This window comes from Brachyhypopomus gauderio, chromosome 7 (assembly GCF_052324685.1).
Source record: "Brachyhypopomus gauderio isolate BG-103 chromosome 7, BGAUD_0.2, whole genome shotgun sequence".
Taxonomy (NCBI): domain Eukaryota; kingdom Metazoa; phylum Chordata; class Actinopteri; order Gymnotiformes; family Hypopomidae; genus Brachyhypopomus; species Brachyhypopomus gauderio.
In genome coordinates, this window is record NC_135217.1 from 7,567,748 (window position 1) to 7,595,080 (window position 27,333).

At 47.0% G+C, this 27,333-nt stretch overlaps 1 protein-coding gene across 2 annotated transcripts; it reads left to right on the forward strand.

Moving 5' to 3' along the window:
- The first annotated feature begins 725 nt into the window (after window positions 1–725).
- Window positions 726–25,771, forward strand: tek (TEK tyrosine kinase, endothelial). Of its 2 annotated transcripts, none has more exons than XM_077011359.1 (23): window positions 726–1,139; window positions 8,584–8,883; window positions 13,721–13,837; window positions 14,022–14,177; window positions 14,443–14,574; window positions 14,800–14,937; window positions 15,035–15,160; window positions 16,330–16,475; window positions 16,745–16,889; window positions 17,024–17,182; window positions 17,937–18,071; window positions 18,267–18,560; window positions 18,872–19,183; window positions 19,707–19,843; window positions 20,050–20,260; window positions 21,457–21,567; window positions 21,720–21,910; window positions 22,042–22,155; window positions 22,243–22,313; window positions 22,453–22,493; window positions 24,457–24,553; window positions 24,740–24,839; window positions 25,011–25,771. In XM_077011359.1, exons 1-23 carry the CDS (start codon window positions 1,043–1,045, stop codon window positions 25,083–25,085), a joined length of 3,405 nt encoding a protein of 1,134 aa, XP_076867474.1. In that variant the 5' UTR covers window positions 726–1,042; the 3' UTR covers window positions 25,086–25,771. The 2 variants fall into 2 exon arrangements, with proteins under 2 accessions (XP_076867474.1, XP_076867475.1); XM_077011360.1 differs by having other exon boundaries at window positions 18,285–18,560.
- Window positions 25,772–27,333: the final 1,562 nt, after the last annotated feature.

Here is a 27,333-nt window from a genome sequence, read left to right on the forward strand (position 1 = left end):
TGGGTAAGAATACTTTAGTAAGATCACTGTATTTGATCCATCTCTCTCACACACACTCTCTCTCAGACATACTCTCTCTCACACACACTCTCTCTCAGACATACTCTCTCTCACACACACTCTCTCTCAGACACGCTCTCTCTCACACACACTCTCTCTCAGACATACTCTCTCTCACACACACTCTCTCTCAGACATACTCTCTCTCACACACACTCTCTCTCACACACACTCTCTCTCAGACACACTCTCTCTCACACACACTCTCTCTCAGACATACTCTCTCTCACACACACTCTCTCTCAGACATACTCTCTCTCACACACACTCTCTCTCACACACACTCTCTCTCAGACATACTCTCTCTCACACACACTCTCTCTCAGACATACTCTCTCTCACACACACTCTCTCTCAGACACACTCTCTCTCACACACACTCTCTCTCAGACATACTCTCTCTCACACACACTCTCTCTCAGACATACTCTCTCTCACACACACTCTCTCTCACACACACTCTCTCTCAGACATACTCTCTCTCACACACACTCTCTCTCACACACACTCTCTCTCAGACATACTCTCTCTCACACACACTCTCTCTCAGACATATTCTCTCCCCCCGTCACTCTTCCCCTACCCTCGTGAAAAGTCTCTGGAAAGGTCAGGGTGGGAACCACTCCCCTCAGGGTTGAAGCAGGAGCCGTAGTTAATGACAAGCGATTGTTCAGACTGCTGCCTTTCCTATCCTCAGAGCCCATTAATGAGAGAGAGAGAGAGAGAGAGAGAGAGAGAGAGAGAGAGAGAGGGGAAACAGGAAAAAGGAACTTCTACTCCCTGTGCCTGGACAGAGAAGAGACAAGAGGGTACGGAGAGGGGGGTGGGTTGAAAGAGAAACAGGGTGTGAGAGAGACAGAGAGAAAGAAAGGGAGAGTTCTACTACTTTAGTTGAGAAGGAGGGATGTATGGAGAAGGGTGTCTCTGACGCCGTGAGGATTCTTCTCTGGGGATCTGTGAGCTCTGAGACTCTTCTCTGTGGATGTGGATCCCGCGCGTGTCCTGTGGCCCCGGCCGGGCGATCATGTGCCCCCTGCCCCTCTCTGCCGCCCTGTGCCTGCTCGGCTGCTGCTTATCAGGTCGGTGGTGCTCTCTGTCCTGTAATGCTCCTGCTCCACCTTTCTCCATCTAATCACAGGCGGTGTGGCGGTCTGTCAAGGTCCTCCACAGGAGACTTCATCTCCGTGCTTTGTTTCACGTGCTCCCCTACAGATAAACGATCGACTAACTCTTGTTTGTTAATGGTGCGGGTTATGTAATGTGAATTGACTAACATTTATATACTGAGATCTATATATTTATATTTTATTTGTTATCTTGTACTCTTACTTACAAAGAACTTTGATATTAACATCAGGTTATGTTTCTTGAAGGAGGTCTGTATGGTACTGAAATATTAGATATGGAATCATAAGATACACGTATTCGATATGAGTATGCTGAACACAAGAAATATTTTGGCCAATGACACGTTTTGGTGTAGTGCATTCAACTTATTGGTAAGTTCTGTAAGTTCTGTTTGGTAAGTTCTGTTAAATCAGTGCAGGGGCAGATATATTGTGTCTAGGCTGAGGGCTTTGTACAAAGCTATTGCTATGAGCTAAGATTGCTAAATGTCCTAAACATGTGTATGATCACACTTCTAGCATTAGAGATTAGGGAATTGCCTCCCTCATGTTGGTTTTAAGGCTATGAGTGTGAGAAGGACTGCAGTAGCGTCAGTGTGATTTTGCTGACGTACACCACACTGTCCCACAAATCTCCATAGATCCATAGTAAAAGGGTTTGTGTGTGTGTGTGTGTGTGTGTGTGCGTGTGTGTGCGTGTGTGTGTGTGTGTGTGTGTGTGTGTGTGTGTGTGTGTGTGTGTGCGTGCGTGCGTGCGTGTGTGTGTGTGTGTGTGTGTGAGAGAGAGAGAGAGAGAGAGAGAGAGAGAGAGAGCGAACTAATCAGAAGGAGATGTGTTCCGTGCTGCTTTGTTTCTCTCTGAGGATGGAGGATAACTCTCTGGTTCTGTCTCTTGCTCCTCTAACGTCAGTGTGTGGTTGGGTGTGTTCCTGTGTGACCAGTGTGTGTGAGATAGCCGTGAAAAAGAAATTAGCATGTTTCTTATGCTGTATATGGACCTGAGCCAGTCATAACACATCCATACAGGACTCTGATATTACAAGAGTGAGAGAGTCCAGATGTGTCCAGACACTTGTGGGAGTCAACCATGTGTCTTGAGGCTCCTTCGAGCAATCACTCTGTTGTCTGGGCACTGAAGAGTGGTATCTCCAACATTGATAGATGGACTAGTAGCCCCATGCCCTTACCCATAACGCACCTCTTCAAAGTTAAGGATTCGGTGTGTGAATGGACTGTGTGTGACTGTGGTTATCTCCAAAATTTCAAGAAAGTTTTCTTGCATACAAGCATGAGAACATTCCATAAATATTGATGCCATATGAGCAACAGAAGACTTAGAGCTGTAAACCATGCGGTGGTGGGCAACACATTACCTGATGATTTGATTATCTGTTTTCCTGGAGAGATAAATGAAGATTTAACAGTAATATTCCTCTGAAGTTAAACTCCTGTATTCTTCCTACCTAATGAGCCCCCCCACCCAGTACTGATTGCTTCATAGCCACACCCCCTTTCTCTTTTATCTCGCCATCTACCCACTCCCTTTTGGACCAATAATAGAACACTATCACCACACATCAGCTGAGATTAAACAATGTGACAGTGTGCCGCCAAGTTTCTAAGGGAAACATAACAAGGGAGTTGTGTTAGATGGCAATTAAACATGAGCCAGAGCGTTTGAGTAGGAATTGCTGTTTTATATTTTGACAACTGTGACTGGAATAATTGGACATGTTTCACATTATGCTATTTGGACGTGGTTACTACAGAATTCAACAGCCCTGATTTCTCTGGTAAACTATGTTCTCTGCTCTTAAGGATGACAGTGATTTTTTAAAAGCCATTTTGTTTAAGGCATTATTTGCCAGTTTGGTATTTTAGGGATTTGCTCTTCCTAGATACCCCCAGTGCTAATAAATGACTGTTTTTATGTCTACTTGCAACATATATTTAGCACTGACACAAAGAATTTTGGATAGTAGCTTTCTAGAGGTTAAGTGCGTTTCTAGTGCGTGACACATTTATTAAGGTGAGATTTGTGCTGTTCTTGCCTTTTTGTTAGTATATGTTATCATATTAAGCCAATATGTGAAGCTTTTTCTTTCTTCTGCTTACAAACTGTTTGAAATCACTAAATCACTAACAGCTCTGAATCGCAGTGCATCTCTGCTCAAGACCTCCCCTCAGCTCTCAGCTCTCAGCTCAGAAGGTCACCTCTGAATGGCTTTAAATTCTCAAAGTACACAACTCAACAGCTTCATTCTAAATCTTTTATTTTGTTTCCGTTAAACCCAGGACCTGGTTCGGTTTAAAATGCTCTCGTGATGAGCTGGATAAGTCGGATCAAGTGTGTTGTCCTTCCTGGCCAGGGAGCACAGATCTCAGATCCTCTCTGAGGGATTTGGCGGGAAACACTGCCTTGGCCCAGTGTGAAGGCATATTTCTCCAGAACATTCCATGAGCCCTATTACGAATGCTTGGCAGCTGAGGCACTGTGTGGATCACCCGGACAACCCACGTCCACACTGTCCACCGCCTGGACAAACCACAGCGGCACCACCCATCCGAGCCCCTACCCCAGCAACCAAGTCCCCATTCTATATACCCTAAATACCCCAAATCTATACTGTCCATCTTTATTCCAGTCAGTTTTAAGAAAACACATGGTACGATTAGTCCAATATATTAGAAATCAAAGAGAGATAAAGGTCCAGCAGTTTTTTTTATAATGGGTAAGGAGCCACTACCTTAATGTACCCAGCTTAGACTGAACAGTTTACGTGTGTGGTGTAGCACCTCAGAGAAATCTGGCAACCCAGCGAGTCCACCAAGCCCACCCTGGCCTCCAGACCAGACTAATCGCCTCAGCAACAGCAATATCAACCAAAATATTTTACAACTTGGAACCAAAGATAAGGGGAAAAAGCCATCTTTCATTTTGTCAGCTCTGTTTGGATGCCTTGGGCGATTTGGACCGGGACCAATAATACACACACACACACACACACACACACACACACACACACACACACACACACACACACACACACACACACACACACTTTCCCCAGTGCTAATTAACCTCAATCTTATTTATGTCTGAGAGGCCTGTCCACCAAAGCTATACATCTAGAACTTTGCAAACAAAGCGAAGGTCACAAGGAACAGTGCCGCCATTTTGTCAAGAGATGATGAGTGTGTGAGCGTCATACAGCGCTGAAGCCCCAAGGCTTTGATCGTACATTTACATTTACGGCATTTAGCAGACGCTCTTATCCAAAGTGCTTTGCATCTGATCACAGAATTCATCCTAGGTAATAGTACGAATAGGCCAGAATTCAAGATACCCTTGAGTCAGACTACTACTAAACTACAGGAGTCAATGTCATTACCTAGTGTTTTTGCAAGTTAAACGTTTACCAAGAAGCACAAATAACCATAGACAGACATACCATTTAAGAACAACGGCAAGTGCTCTCTGCTGAGTTAGTGCTCTGGTAAGAACTCAACAAACAGGTGAGTCTTCAGTCTACGCTTGAAGACATCAATAGACTCTGCAGTCCGAGCAGCTAATGGAAGATCGTTCCACCATCTACAGTGACCACCATCCACCATCTACAGTGACCACCATCCACCATCTACAGTGACCCAAGCCACCTGTGCATGGCTAACATGACTTTAACTCTGAATGGGATGGGAAATATGAAACCTCACAGGCCACTACAATGTAGAGCATGCTACTAAATAATCGGTTTTCCAATGTTTTCCAAAATCTATACTTTGATAAACAAATGCAGTAAATACATGGTTATTATAGGGCAGAGATGCTGTTCATGTTCCACCAGTCTACATCCATCATCTTCATCACTTGATTAGTGGACACTTATCTTCACATGGTCAGCAACTCCCCACAGAGTCCAGCAACTCCTCACAGATGCCGGGGAACCTCCCTCAGGATGTAGATTGCAACCATCCCAACATCTGTCTCCATGCAGCAGGAAGGATGAGTGTGTGGGTGGAGACTCACACCTGTTTGGCTAAGTAATGCACAGACCCTGAGCTGGTGCCCCCAGAGCCCAGGCGGGCCGCAGACTGGTCAGGCTCGTGGCACTGGGTCGTGTGAGCTGCAGGGTTTGCCATGATGTCTGCAGAATGTCTAACTCTTTAAAAACCCTTTCTGGAGGCTGAGTTCAGATATAGAGTAAGTGGATGGGTTACAGGCTGTGTGTGTGTGTGTGTGTGTGTGTGTGTGTGTGTGTGTGTGTGTGTGTGTGTGTGTGTGTGTGTACGTGTGTACGTGGGTGGTTTGCATTGGGCGTCACTCCTGAGTTACACTCCACACCCTGTCAATAGATCTTTTGCTCGGCACTATTCTTGCAATAACAATGGCTGGGTGAGGTTTCCCCCCTTTGCACTCTTGCACTAATCACTTTCCAGAACTATTCAAAGCCTGTGCTGATTAAACTTGTTAAAGATACAATAGCTCAGATTCTCAGATTTAGCTACAAATCAAGATATCGGCATTGTAGGCTATACGTGTTGTGTTGTGTTGTCACCCTCCTTATTTTCCAGAATTATTGTATCCATGATAAATGTTTTTCTTGGGTGTTTTCAGTGTTATGGACATGGAGAAAAGCATTTCTAATTAAACAGGCAGCCTCTTGTATTAAAAAGAAGTTGGCACCTTCCCACTCATTTACATAATAAAGTAGAATTAGAGGAAGCTTCTGGAATGCTTTGAAAGGTAAACAAAGCACAAACGTTCACGAGCTAGCGAACTAGCAACGTATTGAATCATATATGTGGATCTGAGGTAAATAAACTGGATATTTTTTTTCGGCGTGAGATATCGGAAGTGTGGCGTGAGAGCATGTGAAAACGGTCAAATGCGTGTGTCTCACGCTCAATGCGTGAGAGTTGGCAACCCTGGGTTAGGTTCAGGGGTTTGGATTAAGGGTTAGGGTTAGAGGATCCTTCTTCAGTATGATACCCAGGGCTGTGCACTTCGCACGATCATATTCTTGTTTCATCTGAATATGCCAGATCCTCCAGATGCCAGTGTCCAGCAAGAGTGTAAAAACCTCCATGAACCAAACACTCTACAACAATCTCCTGAAGTGTGGCAAGACTGAGCCCATGATGTTTCCTCTAGGCTCTGACAGAGAGGGTGAAGAACTGGCATAGCTGGTGTCTACATGGAAGTCGCCCCACCTGCAAGACTACTGAACACGTCAAAGCACGCAGGACATCATTAACACCTCCTGCTAAAGCAGGACTGTAGATTAGTATGGTCAATAGTATTAGTTTGAAGTATGATAGTCATTATTGATTTAACTATGTCATCTAATGTGAGGTTGATGCTTTTTTTGTTTGTATTGGTCTTTAGCAAACTCTTCAGTTCAATTGTGAAATTCCATATTTGCTAGTATGATTTTAATCAGTATTATTAGATCAGTATAATTGCATCATTACATCACTGGACCACACCTAATTCAACTCAGGCCAAAGAGATTTGTTAGATCCACCACTTCTTGTAAACTAAGGATGAAACTAATTACGCATTTGAAACTTGGTTCTCACAAGGGCTTTAATATATTAGTACGATAACAGCAAAATATATTGAAACAATAAACATTGTTCCTGAGCTGAAATTTTAGAACATATTTTTCGGTGGTCTTCCCCTCATATTTGGGAGAATATGTCTCCTGAGCCAGATAGAGGAGACAATAAGTGCTGGTTATTGTTGGGCCACCAGACTGAGGAGGAAAGAATGACATTTGGCTGCATGGTCCTGTAGATCTGGGCTCTGTGGTCCTGTAGATCTGGGCTCTGTGGTCCTGTAGCTCTGGGCTGTGTGGTCCTGTAGATCTGGGCTCTGTGGTCCTGTAGATCTGGGCTCTGTGGTCCTGTAGATCTGGGCTCTGTGGTCCTGTAGATCTGGGCTCTGTGGTCCTGTAGCTCTGGGCTGTGTGGTCCTGTAGATCTGGGCTCTGTGGTCCTGTAGATCTGGGCTCTGTGGTCCTGTAGATCTGGGCTCTGTGGTCCTGTAGATCTGGGCTCTGTGGTCCTGTAGCTCTGGGCTGTGTGGTCCTGTAGATCTGGGCTCTGTGGTCCTGTAGCTCTGGGCTGTGTGGTCCTGTAGCTCTGGGCTGTGTGGTCCTGTAGATCTGAGCTCTGTGGTCCTGTAGTTCTGGGCAGTGTGATCCTATAGATCTGGGCTGTGCGGTCCTGTAGATCTGGGCTGTGTGGTCCTGTAGCTCTGGGCTGTGCAGTACTGTAGATCTGGGCTCTGTGGTCCTGTAGAACTGGGTTGTGTGGTCCTGTAGCTCTGGGCTATGTGGTTCTGTAGATCTGGGCTCTGTGGTCCTGTAGTTCTGGGCAGTGTGATCCTGTAGATCTGGGCTGTGCGGTCCTGTAGATCTGGGCTGTGTGGTCCTGTAGCTCTGGGCTGTGCGGTCCTGTAGCTCTGGGCTGTGCAGTACTGTAGATCTGGGCTCTGTGGTCCTGTAGAACTGGGCTGTGTGGTCCTGTAGAACTGGGCTATGTGGTCCTGTAGATCTGGGCTGTGTGGTCCTGTAGATCTGGGCTATGTGGTCCTGTAGATCTGGACTGTGTGGTCCTGTAGCTCTGGGCTGTGTGGTCCTGTAGATCTGGGCTGTGTGGTCCTGTAGATCTGGACTGTGTGGTCCTGTAGCTCTGGGCTGTTTGGTCCTGTAACTCTGAGATGTGTGTTCTTATGTGTGTTCGTAGTGAGAGGGGTCGCACTGCTATTTGTCTCCACCAGTGAGAACATTCCCTCTCTGCTCGTACAGTTAAGACGTTCATGGGAATGGATAAGAAACGTTTTACTCAGTAAAAATGAAGACCAAGTGAAAGTTTAGTGATGTCACTTTTCTAATGGCCTCAGTTATATGAAATACAGAAGAATTGTTCTTACGCATTTCGTTACCTATGAGTTGTGAGTTGTGCACAATGCTCACAAGACAGAAAGCCCAGCTTGTCTGGGCTGGGGAGGGGATGTTCATGCATCCAACAGTCTCCAGCTAAAGGGGCATTTGAGTTGTCTCAGCTCAGAGGGCATATTGGTGCACATGCAGTTTGTCTGACATATAGTCAGAAGTCAACATGTATAAATATATTCAAAGTTCAGATATACCGGGGAGATTAAATTCTTCAGATATAATTGCAGCATCTTTGTTTCTTAAGGATTCTTAAGATTTAAAGATCTGGTTTAACGTCATTTACACAGGATCACCATGAGTCTTCACATGTTTAGATTTGTGGTTCTGGTTCCAAACTGCAATGTCGCAATGCTTGTAGTTTACCCAGTTCACTTCTTAACAAAAACCCTTGTGGAGATTTGTCTATAATGCCTTTGTGGACATGTGTGTTGCAGGCAGCGCTCTGGACCTGTCCGACATGACTCTGATAAACCCAGAACCCGTAGTGTCCGCCGCGGACGCCTCTCTGCTGTGTGTGAGCAGTGACTGGACGTCCTCTGGTGTGGCGTCCCTCAGCCTGGGCCGAGACTTCCCGCTCCAGCAGCGGGAGATCTTGAGCATGGCGGCTGACAAAGTGCACCGCTCCGCAGCCAAGGTCACCTGGAGGACACGCAGCGAGATATTCGGCGCGTTCTTCTGCCAAGCCAAGAACTCCAACAGCAGCAAGATCTACACGTACAAAATACTGAACGAAGGTAAATGGACAATTACAGTGCAATCATTTTGAAAAGAACCAAAGCAGGTCATTATTCTTTCTCCTCGTCCCCAGACATCTGGATCCACTGTAGTTTTATTTCATATTGAGCAGAGTGGCTTTTCTCTGGCTTTCATCAGCACAGAAGTGCGATAGGAAAACCAACAGTGCTTAAGTTTGCTTACTGTTTGGCTCACAGTCTACAGGCCTCCCTCCTGTTTAGCTCCACTCAGCCTTCTTCAGAGCTGTCAGAGAAAATGTTAATCTCTCAGTGGGCTTATTTTGTAAGAAGGGATCTCGATGAATAGGCAGTGTGCACTCAGTGTTGCCAACTCCTCAGTAGGGAGAGTAGCTATTGGCTGTCCAAAAAGTCGCTAAATGATGCCATCGTCTAATTTGCATAATACATAATACAGTTTTTGAAGCTGTACAGGAATAATGTTGTGGGAGAGACAAAAACACACCAAATATGGTAGAATTACAAATAAACTCTGAACAAATGAACAACTTATGTTGCCTTTGAAATAAGCAGTCACTTCTCAAAATAATTTCATGACTTTAATGTAGGGTGGCATGGTGGTGTGGTGGATAGCACTGTTGCCTCACAGCAAGGCGGTCTGGGATTCTTGGTCTGGGCTGCTGTGTGGAGTTTTCTCTGGGTACTCTGGTTTCCTCCAACAGTCCAAAGACATACATGTTAGGGTGATTGATCACTCTAGATTGCCCGTAGGAGTGTGTGTGTGTGTGTGTGTGTGTGTGTGTGTGTGTGTGTGTGTGTGTCAGAGGTGGGGACTCGAGTCACATGACTTGGACTCGAGTCAGACTCGAGTCATTAATATTAAGACTTTTGACTTGACTTGAAAAAATATTCAGAGACTTAGACTTGACTTGGACTTTTACACCAATAACTTGGGACTTGAATTGGACTTGAACCTGTTTACTTGCAAAGACTTGATTTTTTTTTTTTACCCCAAATCTAAATTTTAAAACGCATATTAATATTTATAAAGTGCGCCCCATTAATTTCATTTCCGTCCTTCTGACGCAGACCGGCGTTACACCAGATTCTGTGACCGTCGAGTTTTGTGACCACAGGGTTTTTACAGTTTCTGTTCAGAGGCACAAACGCTTTACGAATGCTACGTAAACTACGCTGATGCACTTTCTTTACTCGTTTTGTTGGTGTCCACGAGCCAAAATATGACAGATGTTTATATTTACATTTATCGTCCCTTAATTAAATGTACTTAAACAAGATTTACCATCCCCTCACCATTGCAGCCAACAAAGAAATCATGAATGGGATGTACAGGTGAGCCTTTTTAACTGGGGTCACCAATTCTGACGGCAGCCATCAGAATATGTGACCCCACAATAACAGAAAACAATGAAAAAATAACCCTAACCTTTTATTAGTCTATATTTAAACATTTTATCCAAATGTTTAGAATAACCATTCATAATGACAGCATCTTGCTTACGATGAAGCTTGCTATTTTCGTGTAAAATGATGTAACGAAACATTCTTGTTTAAGTACATTTATGTAATTAAGAGAAGATAAAATGTAAATGATCTGTCATCTTTTGGCTGGCGGACACCAACAAAATGAGTAAAGAAACGCATCAGCGTAGCATTCGTAAAGCGTTGGTGCCTGTAAAAAAAAGACTCGAAAGGACTTGAAATTCCAAGTTTCAGACTTGGGACTTGACTTGACGGTTGCTTGTCTTGACTCGAGACTTGACTTGACTTGACTGTCTTTGCTTGAGACTTGACTCGGGACTTGAGGATAAAGACTTGGACTTACTTGAGACTTGCAAAACACTGACTTGGTCCCACCTCTGGTGTGTGTGTGTGTGTGTGTGCGTGTGTGTGTGTGTGTGTGTGTGTGTGTGTGTGTGTGTGTTGGCCATGTGGTGGACTGATGACCTGCCCATGGTGTACCCTGCCTTCACCCAGAGATGCTGGGATTGTCTCCATTGGCTCACATTTACATTTACATCCCGCTCTGTAAATAACGGGCTGGGGTGAGTCAGCGACGGCTTTGGGCATGCGCAGTTCGTTTGGAGCGATGTGGGTCTGACTGAGTATTATGGGGACAGGGCTCACACACTCACGCTGAGGCCAGTAACTGAAGAGCATGTGTGTCCATCTCAGTCTCCAAAAGTCCCCAATAACACCACAAAAAGTCGCTAGTCGCTTTTTTTTAAAGTCTGGGTCTGAAAAGTGGGCACAGGCTACAGTAGACACTCCAGACATAGCCCTTTGTCACACTACCTCCTACTGGTGAATCCTAAACTACGGGAATTCAAGTAATTTAGCAGTTTACCTCTTATATCCGAAGTTTTCGATCCTACAAACGAGCAATAGTGAACCAGATAGCTAACATGTTTTATATATTAACAAACACCAACTTCAAGTTAGCAAGCCTGGCTAGTACAATTTACCAGCAGTTTGTGTAGATGTGTGTCCTTGTAAACAATATCTAGTCAGTGATTAAACACGTAAGTTAGAATTTAGATTATCTTAAGAGAAACACGTTTTAAAGCAACGTGTTCGGTTATGGTACTTGTTGAAAGGATGCCACACCGCTAGCTGATAGCTAACGTTAGCTTACGTTTAACGGTAGTGGCTGAAGATTTATTTATTTATTTATTTATCCACCAATAAAATAAACCAAAAGATACCTTTCATTTGAGTCAAATGACTTTCATTTTATTCACTATAATTTGTGGACAGAAATATTCAAATCAGCTACTGTGATTTTATATCAGCATTCATTTCTAGGAAATACTTGGTGATCAGAAAACTGTTTGTATTTACAGATGTTTTAGAAACTGTTCTGCCTACGACTGTCATGACAACCACATTCTATTCTTTGAACGCGACAGCATGTGCTATGACGTCATAAGCAAAAAGTGGCAATATTTAAAACGACTATCTACTGTGATGTTTGTACTAGATATTTTTTGCTCACACTTACTCGTTTGCTTTTAGGATTTTGCTTTCTTTTGAGTATCATCGGGCCTTTTATCTGCAATATGAGGATGGACGCTATGAAAGGGAGTCTTCTGACTGTGTCCAGATTTTCTGTTAGAAATATTGATTATTTTCTTCCAGACATTCAGCAGAAACAAGAATCAAAGACAAAACCTCTAATTCATCCAAAGCGCCGTGCTCTCACCAAATTTCCACGTCTTAAAAACTCACGTGGCACTAAACCTGATGCATGTGTGCATCTCTCCCTTCTGAGTGTGGCAGGAACAGCACTGAGTAGAATTAATGCCATACCGATGCATCAGGCAACTGCTAGTCAAATTAAGTCAGTGGATCTCCTGACGCCTCACCCACCTCTTTGTGCCAAACGACACCCAGGACAGAGAGCAAAGAGTGGACGTGTTGGGGAATCATGTTACAGACAGAGCTGTGACTAGAGGGCCTCCTCCCACTGGAATCTATGTGAAGAACAAGAGCAAGCATCAGACTCCTCGGGGCTCTGCGTCCAACCTTGAGACTCTGAAAGTGCACAGCAGTCCCCTTGTTCTCCAGCCAAGACCTCCTGAAAGGCTGTGTCCCCTGGACACCGTGAAGCAGAGACCCAAGACTGTTCGCCGTCCAGCCGAGACGATGCAGCAACTGGCGTCTTTTGCTCCGCAGACAGCGAAGACTTCCTGCGATGCTGTAGTGGTCAGAGGCTTGGACTGGAGCTCTTTATGACACCGCTGTCTCATGCGTCCATCTCTCCAAGCCTGTCTGAACATGCTGGGGTGGAAAATATGGACTCAGACTTGGAGGAGGAGGGCCGAGATGCCATGGAGAGAAGCCCTTACCTGTGCCGGCCTTTACAACAATCAAGCACAGCACGCCACCTGGAACTTATAAGAACATCCAAATCCATAGGAATAGTTTAATTATATTAATAAAATGCAAACTACTAGAGCAGGCTCATGTATATTCTTTAAAAATCATACATTTACTTATTACTTCTACAAACTTAACATGCATGTAAAACATTAGTCTATAGTCTACCAACCAGGTAGATGAACTCTGTATATTTGTATCACATTTCTTGCCTGTAAACAGTGTGAAGATGACTGACAGTAGTTTAACTGACAATAGTCTAAATGACAGTGGTCTTTGTGAAGTGAGAAGCCTTTCCAGTTTTCTACAAAATGTACTTGCACTAGATACAGTAATTAATAACCCTAGATAATTAACCCTAGATAACTATGGGGCCGAAAAAAAAAAAAAAAGTCACAAGAGGGTCTGAAAAGTCGCTAAGTTGGCAACACTGCATGCACTGTGTTCAGCTAATGCTAATGCACTGTGTTTGGCTAATGCTAATTCTGATGCAGTAATTCATCAGTGCTTAATTTATTATTTGACTTAGTGCTGTAGGCCCCAGTAGCACTGTCCAGATGATAAATAAGCAACGTTCAGCATTTCCATGGAATGCTTACAAAGAAAACAGGGTCTGTCCAATCAGACAAGAATGCTAGGAGAGAAATAAACAGTTGGGATTGGCCCCCTTACAGCATGAAGGCACAAGGCTGCCTGGGGCCCTGTATCATTACTGTTGCCCCATTCAGTTTTCCTGACCCTAGATTCCATCTTGTTTTTTAGCTTTTGGTATAAACTAATGAAAACAGACCAGGAACAGCTGAATGAAATGTTTAACCTCTTGGCTAAGGCATTTATTAGTCATTCGTGGCCATTCAGAAAGTGCATAAATTTCTGTAGTTTAGGTGTTTTTTTTTATTATTCTTTTGGTCTACTTAAATGCAGCCATGATATCCCGTGGTCTGCTGGCGGTGTTTAAAGGTTTTTCAACATTTTTCAGCGGCGTTCCTTCCTGAAGCTCTCACTGTGACGGCAAGCATTGGAGATGATGTCAACATCTCCTACACGAGGAGGAAGGTGGCCCAGGAGGACGCTGTCATCTACAAATTCTGTATAGGTACTCCCGCCGCACCCTGTTCAAGAAGTTTGACCCAGAAGGACAGCGGGTTCCATTGGCCACACTGAAACAGCGCTGGTGCTGGAGAGAAGTGATACGCTCACTTAAGCGTAGCAGTCATATTCTTCATTTGGTTCTGCTTGGTTCATCTGAACTCTTTTGTTCTCGTTTGTCATCATCAAAGATCCGTTCTTCGAGACGTCCGTGCCTAGGGAGGACATCATGGACTCGGTGTCATACCCCCTCAGTAACGTGAGAGCCTCGCATGATGGCATCTACACCATCCGCTACATCTCTGAAGGCCTGGCCACCTCCGCTATCACCCGCCTCATAGTTAGGAGTCAGTACACACACACACACACACACACACACACACACACACACACACACAACTGATAGGACTAAAACATCTTGAACATATAAAGAAAATGTAAACATTGTGTATTCTGTTAGTCATGCATGTGTGTTGCTGGAATCCTCTAATTTCCATTCAGGGGTTTAAAAGAGTGCTGCTCTGTATCAACATGGTTGCAAAGCGTAAGATTCTTAGGATGGAAGGATTAGACTTGGGCTGCCTTGCTAAGTGCTGGTGTTGTGATGGACAGGCTGTAGGGCGGGTATGTGGGGACCTGACTGTACCAGGACCTGCCCAGCCTGCATTAATGGCGGAGTGTGTGATGACAAGACAGGAGAGTGCATCTGTCCGCCAGGCTTCAAGGGACCCACTTGTGAGACAGGTAACGCTCGTCTCTGTAACACACACACACACACACACACACACACACACACACACACACACACAGTCAAAGCTCAGATTAGATATGGACTCTACATTACAGCTGAATGGGCACATAATCCCTCATGGTGTGTTTGTGTGTGTGTGTGTGTGTGTGTGTGTGTGTGTGTGTGTGTGTGTGTGTGTGTGTGTGTGTGTGTGTGTGTGTGTGTGTGTGTGTGTCTAGTGTGTGGGAAGGGTCGCTTTGGTAGGAGCTGTAAAGAACGTTGTCTGGATGACCAGTGTCGCTCCCTAGTCTTCTGCCTCAGAGACCCATACGGGTGCTCGTGTGCCTCTGGTTGGAGGGGCTTGAACTGCAGCGAGGGTAAGGCCTGCTACACCACCCACCTCCACCTCCGCCCCACATCAGCACCTGCGTTTAACATCATGTGGCCCGGCGTTCCACCCCCCTCTGCCCACAGCCTGCCCACCCGGTTACTTCGGCGCCGACTGCAAACTGAAATGTGCGTGTCAGGGTGGGGGAAAGTGCGACCGTTTCCGAGGGTGTGTGTGTCCCGGCAAACACGGTGTCCACTGTGAGAAAGAAGGTAATACTGCACTGCAGTAACCCACTGCAGTTTCTCATTGCGCCCTCCAGAGGCCATGAAAGACGTGTTATTTCATGTGAGCAAATTAGTTTAATGTAGCCAAGATGCTAAACAGAAGTTACAAATCACTAAGCACTTTTGCGTACACATCACTTTATTATTCGTGTGTACAGATCACGTTATTATTCGCGTGTACACACACTGTATTATTCATGTGTACACATCACTTTATTATTCATGTGTACACACACTTTATTATTCGTGTGTACACATCACTTTATTATTCGCGTGTACACATCACTTCATTTGTATTCTCCCAAGTTTCAAGCACATGCTGACTTATGATTGCAAAAGCATTTGGTAAAGTGTTGATTGCTGGTGAGTGATTTGAGCAGAAAACTTCAGCACATGTTGAGAGTCCATCCGCTTGTTCCTACATGATTATCAGGGTGTGTGTTCATCAGTGCATCTAGAGTGGGAGTGTTTTTCATCAGTCTAAACAATTCAGTTATTTATTACTATAAATTCAGTAAAGGAATCAATCATCATTGTGTGTGACTGCGTCAGTGTGGGAGATCACCGAGAAGGAGCTGCACGTTTCCCTGCACACACACCTGCTGCCTGCACACACACACACCTGCTGCCTGCACACACACACACCTGCTGCCTGCACACACACATTACTGTAGTAAACCAGGGACATTCATTTGAACACTTGAATTACAAAAATGTAAACACAAATAAAGTAGATTGTGTAGACAATTTGCGGTTACATAACTTCTGTGGCAGCTAATCTATAAGTCTATATAATCCAATAGATTTATAAAGTATATAGGTATACTGTCATTAATCTAATCAATTGTGCACATGAAATAAAATCATCCTTCTTTCATGGACTCTGAAGGGGTTTTTTTTAATTGAACCTCAGTGGTGTTTTTTGGATTGCTAGAGTGTGACGTGTGTGTAGTGTGGACTGTGTTGGAGTGTGATGTGTGTGTAGTGTGGACTGTGTTGGAGTGTGATGTGTGTGTAGTGTGGACTGTGTTGGAGAGTGATGTGTGTGTAGTAAGGACTGTGTGTGGTATCGTGTGTGGTATCACCTGGTCCATGTTCCATAATGAACACTGGTTGGGGTTGGCCCTTCTGTGTCTGGTGTGGTTCTCTGACAGACGTAGCTGCAGTCATAGTCAGCAGTCTGAGGGATATGGAGCTGAACACTGGCGCTTCCTTCACCGTGAACTGCTCAGCCCAAGGCCAGCCGGCTCCACTACACGGAGAAATCCTCCTACTCAAACCAGACAAGACCATCATATACGTAAGACTCACCGATCGTGTTCACCGTAGAGTTACAGCAGGACGTGCACATAGACTAATGTACATGTGCCATATTTGTCAATAGTGATTTTCACCCCAATCGAAGTTTGTCCTCCGTATTTACCCATCACACACACACTAGTGACTACGTGAATATGGTATATGTACAACATAAATCACAGAATGGATCTTGGATTGTTCTTGGACGAGTTCTGAGTTCTGTTTGATGATACTGATCTTCAAATCTTTCTTTTGTTGGTGTTGGTAAAGGCTTTGGACACAGAGACAGTTAATGAGCAGAGCACGTCCACGTTCAGGGTGGAGTCCATTACCCTGTCTGACGCCGGCCGCTGGCACTGTCAGGTGAAGACCACCAGTGTCCAGGTGGAGAAGGACTTCAATGTCAACATTAAAGGTGAGAATGAATTCATACTTATCCCCCGCTGATCCCAGATCTGAGTCTCTTAGCCAAAGTCCAGCAATGACCATCTGCAGAAGGAACATACTGACGTCTGGTCAGCCGCTGAAGGCCTTATCGTCTTGTTACAGTTCCTCCACAGCCACAGAACCCCCCGTTACTGAATGGTAGTGGACCATACCATCTGGTAGTGTTAGTCAATAAGGATCCTTACACTGGGGACGGACCTGTGACCTCTGTCCGGCTGACCTATAAGCCAGTCAATTCCTCTGCGTGGGAGTCTGTTGAAGGTAACAGGCGTCCTTTCTTGACAGTTTTTTGTTATGATGTTCATGTTTTGTACAGTTTTGTTTTTCTCCCACAGACAATAATACATGTGATCCTCTGAACATACCCAGTGGTCTAATTCTTCCTTTCTGACAGGTTTTTGCTGTCGGTAGCCTGCAGATTTGCTAACAGTGTAGGTTTTACGTAATCTGTTATTTAACCTCGGTGGTATTAATAGTGTTATTCTGTCACTGTCAGAATGAAACACTGATATTCTTTGGCCAAGTGATCTGGTCCTCACTGGAACATTTCAGGTCAAAGGTCAGAGGTTAATTTCTGGTGCTTGGAAAACCTCGTGGTTTAGTAGTAATTTACACTGAGTTACGGATTCAAAAGAACAGAAAACAAAATCAGTCAGCTAAGCTAAACTCCCCTAAAGTCCCCAAACAAAATATGACTGTACAGAACAATGTGAGTGATGTCATGATTCCCCCGGAAAGACCCTTTGTTTCTGACAGAGGAAAAGGACATATTTAGCTCCAGGGATATTTTCCTCCTTTAAGACCCGTTTGGTCTAATTCCATGTTGTTTAAAATGTTATTTTTTTGCCACAGTCATAGTAATAAAGGTGTTCTGTTCATCTGTAGCCTGCATGCATTTTAAGGGTAGAGGAGCTGTTTGAGGAGCTTAATGACAGCATTATTGTGTGTGTGTGTGTGTGTGTGTGTGTGTGTGTGTGTGTGTGTGTGTGTGTGTGTGTGTGTGTGTGTGTGTCAGTGAGTGGCTCTCAGGTGAAGCTGGATAATCTCTCTCCTATGACGGAGTACATTGCTTTTGTTCAGCTGAGTCGCAAAGGACTTGGAGGCACTGGCTACCCAGGACCTGAGGCTAACTTCTTCACACAGATGCTTGGTAACACGCCCACACCACCGCACACGCACACATACAGTTATGACAGTCATACTCTTTCAGTATAGTTAATACAGCATTATTTGGGAGGAGAACAATTTGTTCTCATTCAACAAACAGATGGAAAACATTATCCAACAGAATCCAACATCATATTTATCAATAACAAGAAAGTAAACTACTGGAATTTCACTGCAGATGTGCGTCTCCCCGTAGGGGTCAAGATGACCCCACTCAACCAGACCTGCATGGACTTGACCTGGAACGCCGCCCCGGCCGCCGCCCTGGACATGGACGACTGGAGCTACGAGGTGTCGTGCAGGGAGGTGGGGGGCCAGGGGCCCGCGTGGAGTCTCCAGCTGCCCTCCAACTCCACAGGCACCCAGCTGCTGGGACTACGACCACGCCACCTGTACCAGTGCACCGTCAGGCTGAGTGGCAGGGTGGCGGACCAGTGCCACACCTCCATCGCAGCGTGGACGCTCAGCGACGGTAAACGAGGGCTCAGTGACAGGGGGGGGGCGGGGCTGGAGGCGGGGCTTATTAGAGCTCGGGTCCATTCTGCCAGACCTTACTGAGACACAGCATTATATTCAGTGTCCTCAGTCTCTACATGAGTGTTTTAGTGAAGGTTTTCTCACACAAACTTTCCTCCATTTGCGCTAAATATAGTTTATATATAGTAAATATATTTTAGCATATTGTTTAACTAGGGTCTAAAACAACGAAAACCACAATACAAAGTTTGCATGGTGTTTCCTAGCATCTCCTGTAGCTCCGCCCATATCTTTCCACCCAATCAGAACTCCCTCCTGCCCCGACCGACGTGCTCGCTTCCAACATCACCGACTCCTCTGCCATCATCACCTGGGCCATTGCCGAGGGCCACTCCATCTCCAAGGTGGTCATACGTTATCAGGAAAGCGAGAATGACGACTACAGCCAGCAGGTGGAGCTAGCGGTGCAGGCAGGCCAGAGGAACCTGCACTTCCAGCTGAGAGGTCTCCGGCCTGACACCAGCTACCTGCTGGAGCTCTGGTCCAGAAACAACATGGGCCAGAGTGAGGAGAAGACGCCCGTCAGCCTGAGGACGCTGACTCCAGAAGAGAACTTACGTGAGTCAAACACACACGTGCACACACACACACACACACACACACACACACAGGGTGTGATTGCTACCCCTCTGCCTTTGCTTCCTTGTTAGAGAAAGACCTCTGTTAGGCTGAGCTGACTCAGGTGTTGGGTGCAGTAAGACACTGAACAGAGGACTAACCCGAGCATTATAGGGGAAGAGTAGACGTTTCTTGTCCTAATATGAATGCCTGCTGCTGACTGAGTGAAAATGTTGTATGTTTCTGATGGACTTAGTGCTTGGCTGATGTTTTAGCCGTGTCGTAGTGTCGTAGTGGGTTTGACAGTGTTGTTGCCTAAAAATCACTGCGGATGGGAACGTGTATGTGTCTATGGGGATTTGACCATGTTGACATGGTTTAGAGCTGTATAGACTCAGTGAGGACTCAGTGTTGATGGGATTGTGTGTGTGTGTGTGTGTGTACGGTTTATGGTTGTATGGACTTGATGTTGATGGGAGTGTGTGTGTGTGTGTGTGTGTGTGTGTGTGTGTGTGGGGTTTAGGACTGTATGGACTCAGTGTTGATGGAAACCTGCTCTTCTATGCTATTCTGGGCTCGGCTGGCATGACCTGCCTCACAGTTCTTCTAGCCTTCTGCATTGTGCTGCAGCTGAAGAGAGCCTCGTTTCAGAGACGCATGGTACACACCCTTCATAACCGCCTCCGCTCTGTGTGTGTGTGTGTGTGTGTGTGTGTGTGTGTGTGTGTGTGTGTGTGCGTGCGTGTGTGTGCCTTTTGCTTCCCTTTACAAACATGTCTCACTGCACTTGATTTGATTACATTACTCAAGTTCATTTCGTCTCCGTGTTCACACCTGCGTCCTCCGTGTGTCTCTAACGGCCTCAGCGTGAGGAGCCAGTGGTGCAGTTCAGCTCGGGCTCCTTGACCAGGACCAAGAAGGCCAAGAGCTGCTCTCAGTCCGTTCCCTACCCCACGCTGGAGTGGAGCGACATCAAGTTCCAGGACGTGATCGGCGAGGGCAACTTCGGCCAGGTGTTGAAGGCCCGCATCAAGAAGGATGGCCTGCGTATGGACGCCGCCATCAAGAGGATGAAAGGTGGGTGAAGGTGGAGCCGGCAGGACGGGCGGTGTGGTGTGTGGACGGGCGGTGTGGTGTGTGGACGGGCGGTGTGGTGTGTGGACGGGCGGTGTGGTGTGAGGACGGGCGGTGTGGTGTGTGGACGGGCGGTGTGGTGTGTGGACGGGTGGTGTGGTGTGTGGACGGGCGGTGTGGTGTCTGGAGGGGCGGTGTGGTGTGTGGACGGGCGGTGTGGTGTGTGGACGGGCGGTGTGGTGTGTGGACGGGCGGTGTGGTGTGTGGACGGGCGGTGTGGTGTGTGGACGGGTGGTGTGGTGTGTGGACGGGCGGTGTGGTGTGTGGACGGGCGGTGTGGTGTGAGGACGGGCGGTGTGGTGTGTGGACGGGCGGTGTGGTGTGAGGACGGGCGGTGTGGTGTGTGGACGGGCGGTGTGGTGTGTGGACGGGTGGTGTGGTGTGAGGACGGGCGGTGTGGTGTGAGGACGGGCGGTGTGGTGTGTGGACGGGCGGTGTGGTGTGAGGACGGGCGGTGTGGTGTGAGGACGGGCGGTGTGGTGTGTGGACGGGTGGTGTGGTGTGTGGACGGGCGGTGTGGTGTGTGGACGGGCGGTGTGGTGTGTGGACGGGCGGTGTGGTGTGTGGACGGGTGGTGTGGTGTGTGGACGGGCGGTGTGGTGTGTGGACGGGCGGTGTGGTGTGAGGACGGGCGGTGTGGTGTGTGGACGGGCGGTGTGGTGTGTGGACGGGCGGTGTGGTGTCTGGACCAGGCGGTGCCTGACTGGGTGGTGTGGTGTCTGGACTGGACGGTGTGGTGTCTGGACAGGCGGTGTGGTGTCTGGACCGGGCGGTGTGTGTGTGTGGATGGGTGGGTGTGGTGTCTTGACGGGCAGTGTGGTGTGTGGACGGGCAGCGTGGTGTCTGGACCAGGTGGTGTGGTGTCTGGACCGGGCGGTGTGGTGTGTGGATCGGGCGGTGTGGTGTCTGGTGTCAGGGTTTTGTATTATGACGTCCCATCCTATTGTTGGGTGTATGTAAAGGTGGTGTTGTGTGAGGCTACCCCTTACCAATTACCCCTTAACCCCTACCCCTTACCCCCTACCCCCTACCCCTTACCAATTACCCCTTACCCCCTACCCCTTACCCCTTACCCCCTACCCGTGCTGTCTTGTTGCCGGTGAATCTGAGCGAGGTCTCTTCCTCTGATGGTGTTTTAGAGTACGCGTCCAAGGATGACCACAGGGACTTCGCCGGAGAGCTGGAGGTGCTGTGTAAACTGGGCCATCACCCCAACATCATCAACTTGTTGGGAGCCTGTGAACACAGAGGTACGAACCCCACCCTGACCTTCCCTACCCCCACCCTGACCTTCCCTACCCCCACCCTTATTCCACGCTAACGCCTCCACACGCTAAACCAGGACCACGCCCCCCCCCCCCCCCCCCCCCCCCCCCCCCCCCCCCCCCTTCGCATCTCCCAGGCTACCTGTACCTGGCCATCGAGTTCGCTCCACACGGCAACCTGCTGGACTTCCTGCGGAAGAGCCGGGTGTTGGAGACGGACCCCGCCTTCGCCATCGCCCACAGCACCGCCTCCACCCTCTCCTCCCAGCAGCTGCTCCACTTCGCTGCCGACATCGCCCGAGGCATGGACTACCTGAGCCAGAAACAGGTGGGGCGGGGACACACCCGGCTCCGTTCTCACGTGGCCTCGCTTCCTGTTGATCAGTGCGATGGTCATCATCTATTCATGTCTGGTTTGATGTTATTTCTTTCCTGGTTGAAATGTGGTGGTTTTTGCAGTTCATCCACCGGGATTTAGCAGCGCGAAACATCCTCGTAGGGGAGAACTTCGTAGCGAAGATCGCCGACTTTGGCCTCTCACGTGGTCAAGAGGTGTACGTGAAGAAGACCATGGTAAGGCCCATGGTTTGGTGTGATGTTCAGGAGTTGAGAGAGGAGCTGAGATGGTTGAGATGGTCCCGTTGATTCTCGTGTTCACAGGGCCGGCTGCCTGTTCGATGGATGGCCATTGAGTCTCTGAACTACAGCGTGTACACAACCAACAGTGACGTGTAAGGCTCTGTTGTGAATAAGAGGTGTTAGTTGTACTTGTGATGGGCTATGTACTTATGATGGGTTACATAGGTTTGAGGGTCTGATGATTAAGACCCTCTCTCACTCTCTCTCACTCTCTCACTCACACTCTCTCAGATGGTCATATGGCGTGCTTCTCTGGGAGGTGGTGAGTTTAGGTGAGTTCTTTGTTAAAATTGACCATGATTTCAGTGAAGATGTGAGAAGGCAGAGAGGTGTAGGCCTGCAAAGCTTGGAGAGGTCTGTGTGTCCCTCTGAAAAGGGCCCTTCTTAAATTTAGAAAAAAAAGATTAGTGTGAATGGGGAAAGTGATGAGAAGAGATCTGGATTGAGGGATGGTAACAGAACCCTAGATAGAGGGATGGTAACAGAACCCTGGATAGAGGGATGGTAACAGAGCTCTAGATAGAGGGATGGTACCAGAACCCTGGATAGAGGGATGGTAACAGAGCTCTGGATAGAGGGATGGTAACAGAGCTCTAGATAGAGGGATGGTAACAGAACCCTGGATAGAGGGATGGTAAGAGAGCTCTGGATAGAGGGATGGTAACAGAACCCTGGATAGAGGGATGGTAACAGAACTCTAGATAGAGGGATGGTAACAGAGCTCTGGATAGAGGGATGGTAACAGAACCCTGGATAGAGGGATGGTAACAGAACTCTAGATAGAGGGATGGTAACAGAGCTCTGGATAGAGGGATGGTAACAGAACCCTGGATAGAGGGATGGTAACAGAACTCTAGATAGAGGGATGGTAACAGAACCCTGGATAGAGGGATGGTAACAGAGCTCTGGATAGAGGGATGGTAACAGAGCTCTGGATAGAGGGATGGTAACAGAACCCTGGATAGAGGGATGGTAACAGAGCTCTGGATAGAGGGATGGTAACAGAACCCTGGATAGAGGGATGGTAACAGAACCCTAGATAGAGGGATGGTAACAGAGCTCTGGACAGAGGGATGGTAACAGAACCCTGGATAGAGGGATGGTAGCAGAACTCTGGATAGAGGGATGGTAACAGAACCCTGGATAGAGGGATGGTAACAGAGCTCTGGATAGAGGGATGGTAACAGAACCCTGGATAGAGGGATGGTAACAGAGCTCTGGATAGAGGGATGGTAACAGAACCCTGGATAGAGGGATGGTAACAGAACCCTAGATAGAGGGATGGTAACAGAGCTCTGGACAGAGGGATGGTAACAGAACCCTGGATAGAGGGATGGTAGCAGAACTCTGGATAGAGGGATGGTAACAGAACCCTGGATAGAGGGATGGTAACAGAACTCTAGATAGAGGGATGGTAACAGAGCTCTGGATAGAGGGATGGTAACAGAACTCTGGATAGAGGGATGGTAACAGAGCTCTGGATAGAGGGATGGTAACAGAGCTCTAGATAGAGGGATGGTAACAGAACCCTGGATAGAGGGATGGTAAGAGAGCTCTGGATAGAGGGATGGTAACAGAACCCTGGATAGAGGGATGGTAACAGAACTCTAGATAGAGGGATGGTAACAGAGCTCTGGATAGAGGGATGGTAACAGAACTCTAGATAGAGGGATGGTAACAGAACCCTGGATAGAGGGATGGTAACAGAACTCTAGATAGAGGGATGGTAACAGAACCCTGGATAGAGGGATGGTAACAGAGCTCTGGATAGAGGGATGGTAACAGAGCTCTGGATAGAGGGATGGTAACAGAACCCTGGATAGAGGGATGGTAACAGAACCCTGGATAGAGGGATGGTAACAGAACCCTAGATAGAGGGATGGTAACAGAGCTCTGGACAGAGGGATGGTTACAGAACCCTGGATAGAGGGATGGTAGCAGAACTCTGGATAGAGGGATGGTAACAGAACCCTGGATAGAGGGATGGTAACATAACTCTAGATAGAGGGATGGTAACAGAGCTCTGGATAGAGGGATGGTAACAGAACTCTGGATAGAGGGATGGTAACAGAACTCTGGATAGAGGGATGGTAACAGAACCCTGGATAGAGGGATGGTAACAGAGCTCTGGATAGAGGGATGGTAACAGAACCCTGGATAGAGGGATGGTAACAGAGCTCTGGATAGAGGGATGGTAACAGAACTCTGGAGCTCTGGGCTGGTTCTGGTTCACAGGTGGCACACCTTACTGTGGGATGACCTGCGCCGAGCTATATGAAAAACTACCCCAGGGCTATCGGCTGGAGAAACCACTCAACTGTGATGACGAAGTGTAAGTGTGTGTGAGTGAGTGTGTGTGTGTATGGGTGTATGTGTGTGGAGGTGGGGGGTAAATAAAACTATGTACACACATAGTACAAGCATACTGGCATACAACAGTTTCAAAAAGTTAAAGGTTAAAGGAGGGGTGAGCTGTGTGGCATCCTCTCTCCTTCTTCCTCTCTCCCTCTCTCTGTAGCTTTGAGCTGATGAGACAGTGCTGGAGGGAGAAACCCTATGAACGACCCTCCTTTACTCAGATCCTGGTGTCCCTCACTCGCATGCTGGAGGAGAGAAAGGTGAAGCAGACAGAACACAACACACCACACACTGCACAACACACATTACTCTCATGTACTGGTTAAAAATGACCAAGTGCCCATCAGGATTGCTGAACACTGCCCCCTGCCTGCTGCATATAACATTGCAGAGTACCATACACTAGCTGACTGTTTCATCTCCATCCCCAGACATATGTGAACACCACACTGTATGAGAAGTTCACCTATGCTGGCATCGACTGTTCGGCTGAGGAGGCCGGCTGACTGACGCGGTGGGGTGTATCGAGCTGCAGCCTGTGCCACGCCCCCTCTCACCCTAATCCCCGCCCCCTCTCTCCATAATCTCCGCCTCCTCTCTGCCCAATTTTAATCCCTGCCTCTTCCCCACCTACTTTTCCCAAAATTTCCACCTCCTTTCCCCACAATCTCCATCTCCTCTCCTTCTAATCTGGGTCTCTTCTAGCCCTCTCCACCTTCCCTCCACCTCTTTCTCCCCTAATCTCCACCTCCTCTCCACATGGTGGAGGCATGATTGTGGTGTAGTTCCAGCATGTGGTTTATCAAGGTTTATGCAATCCTGTTTGGGATTCACGGACTGACGTCTTTTTGCACACATTGTGTATTGCAGTTATATAATTACCAACAAGAGAAATATCCGTTCATATGTCTGTTTATTCTAGTTTGTTATCCTGAACATGGCTGTAAAATAGTTTTGTCAAATGAGTGTGTAAAGCTTGTTAATGTGAAAATCTGTTGGTCTGAAAGGCTTTGATACAGTGTCAGACAGTATTAAACCACAAGCTTAAACTGTAGATGTATATTACAAATCCCAAGCTGGAGAAAGCAGTATTTTTGTTTTATTTTGAAGGACTAAGCTTTGGAGAGCTACATGTAGAATATTTTTATTGTCACGACTTTTAAGGGACCAATAAACTTGTGAAATACTTTCATTTTTTTGAGTACATAATTGCACATTGAAAATGCTGGTTTGGGAATCAAATAGGCTAAATAAGTAAATCAGATTTCAAGATGAATGTGCAGACAAACTCATTCTCTCACTCTGCCTCTCTCTCTCACTCTGTCTCACTCTTACTCTCTCACTCTCTCGCACCCTCTCCTATACTCACAATCTCAGTTCATTTCAGTGTATTTCACTGGCATGACCATATTGAGATACAGAATTGCCAAATCTTCATTAAAATAAGATTAGAGATTGCAACATTAATGATATAACAAATTTCATATGAATATTTATTATGTAAATAGCATGCATGACTTAACTGTAATGAACTGTAGAAATACTAATCTATGTGTTTATCTTCGTGAAAGAGTCAGGGCAGTAAATGCAGTATCTCACTGTTCAGTCGTGTTGCCTGTAATTGCGAAAACCCCTCAGCCTGGTTTAAACGGCACTGGAGCATGGCTGGAGATGTGGAAATACACTGAAGTCTGAATATCATTTAAATAAACTCCATCCTCGATTCTCCAGCTGTTCCTGACTCTGTTAAGGCTGTTTTACAACAGGCAGAGCAGAGAGGCCAATCAGAGGACAAACTGGCTCAAGCCACCCAGGAGAATCAGGAGAACATCCACCGCCACCAAGCCAAAGATCACACGTTTATTTCATAACTTGTATAAAAAGGTTTATTGCTACAGTTTGAACCACACACAAGTAATCCGCCATTCATTTACACAACTAAGTTCACATTAAAGATGTAAACATGTTGACAACATGGTGTAGGTGAGCTCAAAAATACATTACGGTGACACTGGTAAACTAGCTAACACTGACCTCCGCACATCTAGTGGAGACGTGTTTTAGTAGACACAGCGTCCATTTTGCTGTTTTCTCTGTGAGCTCTACTGATCTTCTGTATGAACAACACAGTTCCGAGATATAAGGTTTTGAAGGTTGGTGTCAGAAGGCCGGGGTGAAAGCTCCCAGTATGTATCAAGAACACCCCACAACCCCCTGGTGCAGCCTCTGCGTTTATGCTCTACAGCAACTGTGAGCTTTCAGCAAGTGGCCAGAAACTAATGCAAAAGTACCTGAGTTGAAGGACCTCAGGTGTAAAAGCATTTCCACCCATGATTATCCATCACTGCAGTGTAAGGGCTGACCCTGGGTCAGTGTGCCCTTCTCCAAGCACTAACCCCAACCATCACAGATCACAGATCTGGGATCAGCCCCTCAGGGCTCGGCCTGGGCGATCTCCTTCCGTGCCATGATCACACACACCTCGTAGACGCGGAAGGCGGCAAAGCCAGTGGCGGTGAGGCAGGCCGCTCCCAGGATGTACCACCAGTTGAAGAAGCCGAAGGAGATGCCCTTGGCGAGGGAGTAGAGGCTGAAGCACACCAACGCCACCATGGAGACGATCTGCACGCACACGGGCGGCCCGGACGCCATCGCCGCCTCGTCCCCCATGGATGGTCCACAGCGCCACCTTCAGATGTCGCACGGGAACGCGTCCCAGAACATCGCCTCACGACGCACCTCAAATCCACTTCA

Coding starts and splice junctions, on each gene's coding strand:
- tek (XM_077011359.1), top strand. CDS start 1,043: ATGTGGATCCCGCGCGTGTCCTGTGGCCCCGGCCGGGCGATCATGTGC. Junction 15,161..16,329: donor TGTCCACTGTGAGAAAGAAG/GTAATACTGCAC, acceptor GTTCTCTGACAG/ACGTAGCTGCAGTCATAGTC. Junction 22,156..22,242: donor TGTACGTGAAGAAGACCATG/GTAAGGCCCATG, acceptor TCGTGTTCACAG/GGCCGGCTGCCTGTTCGATG.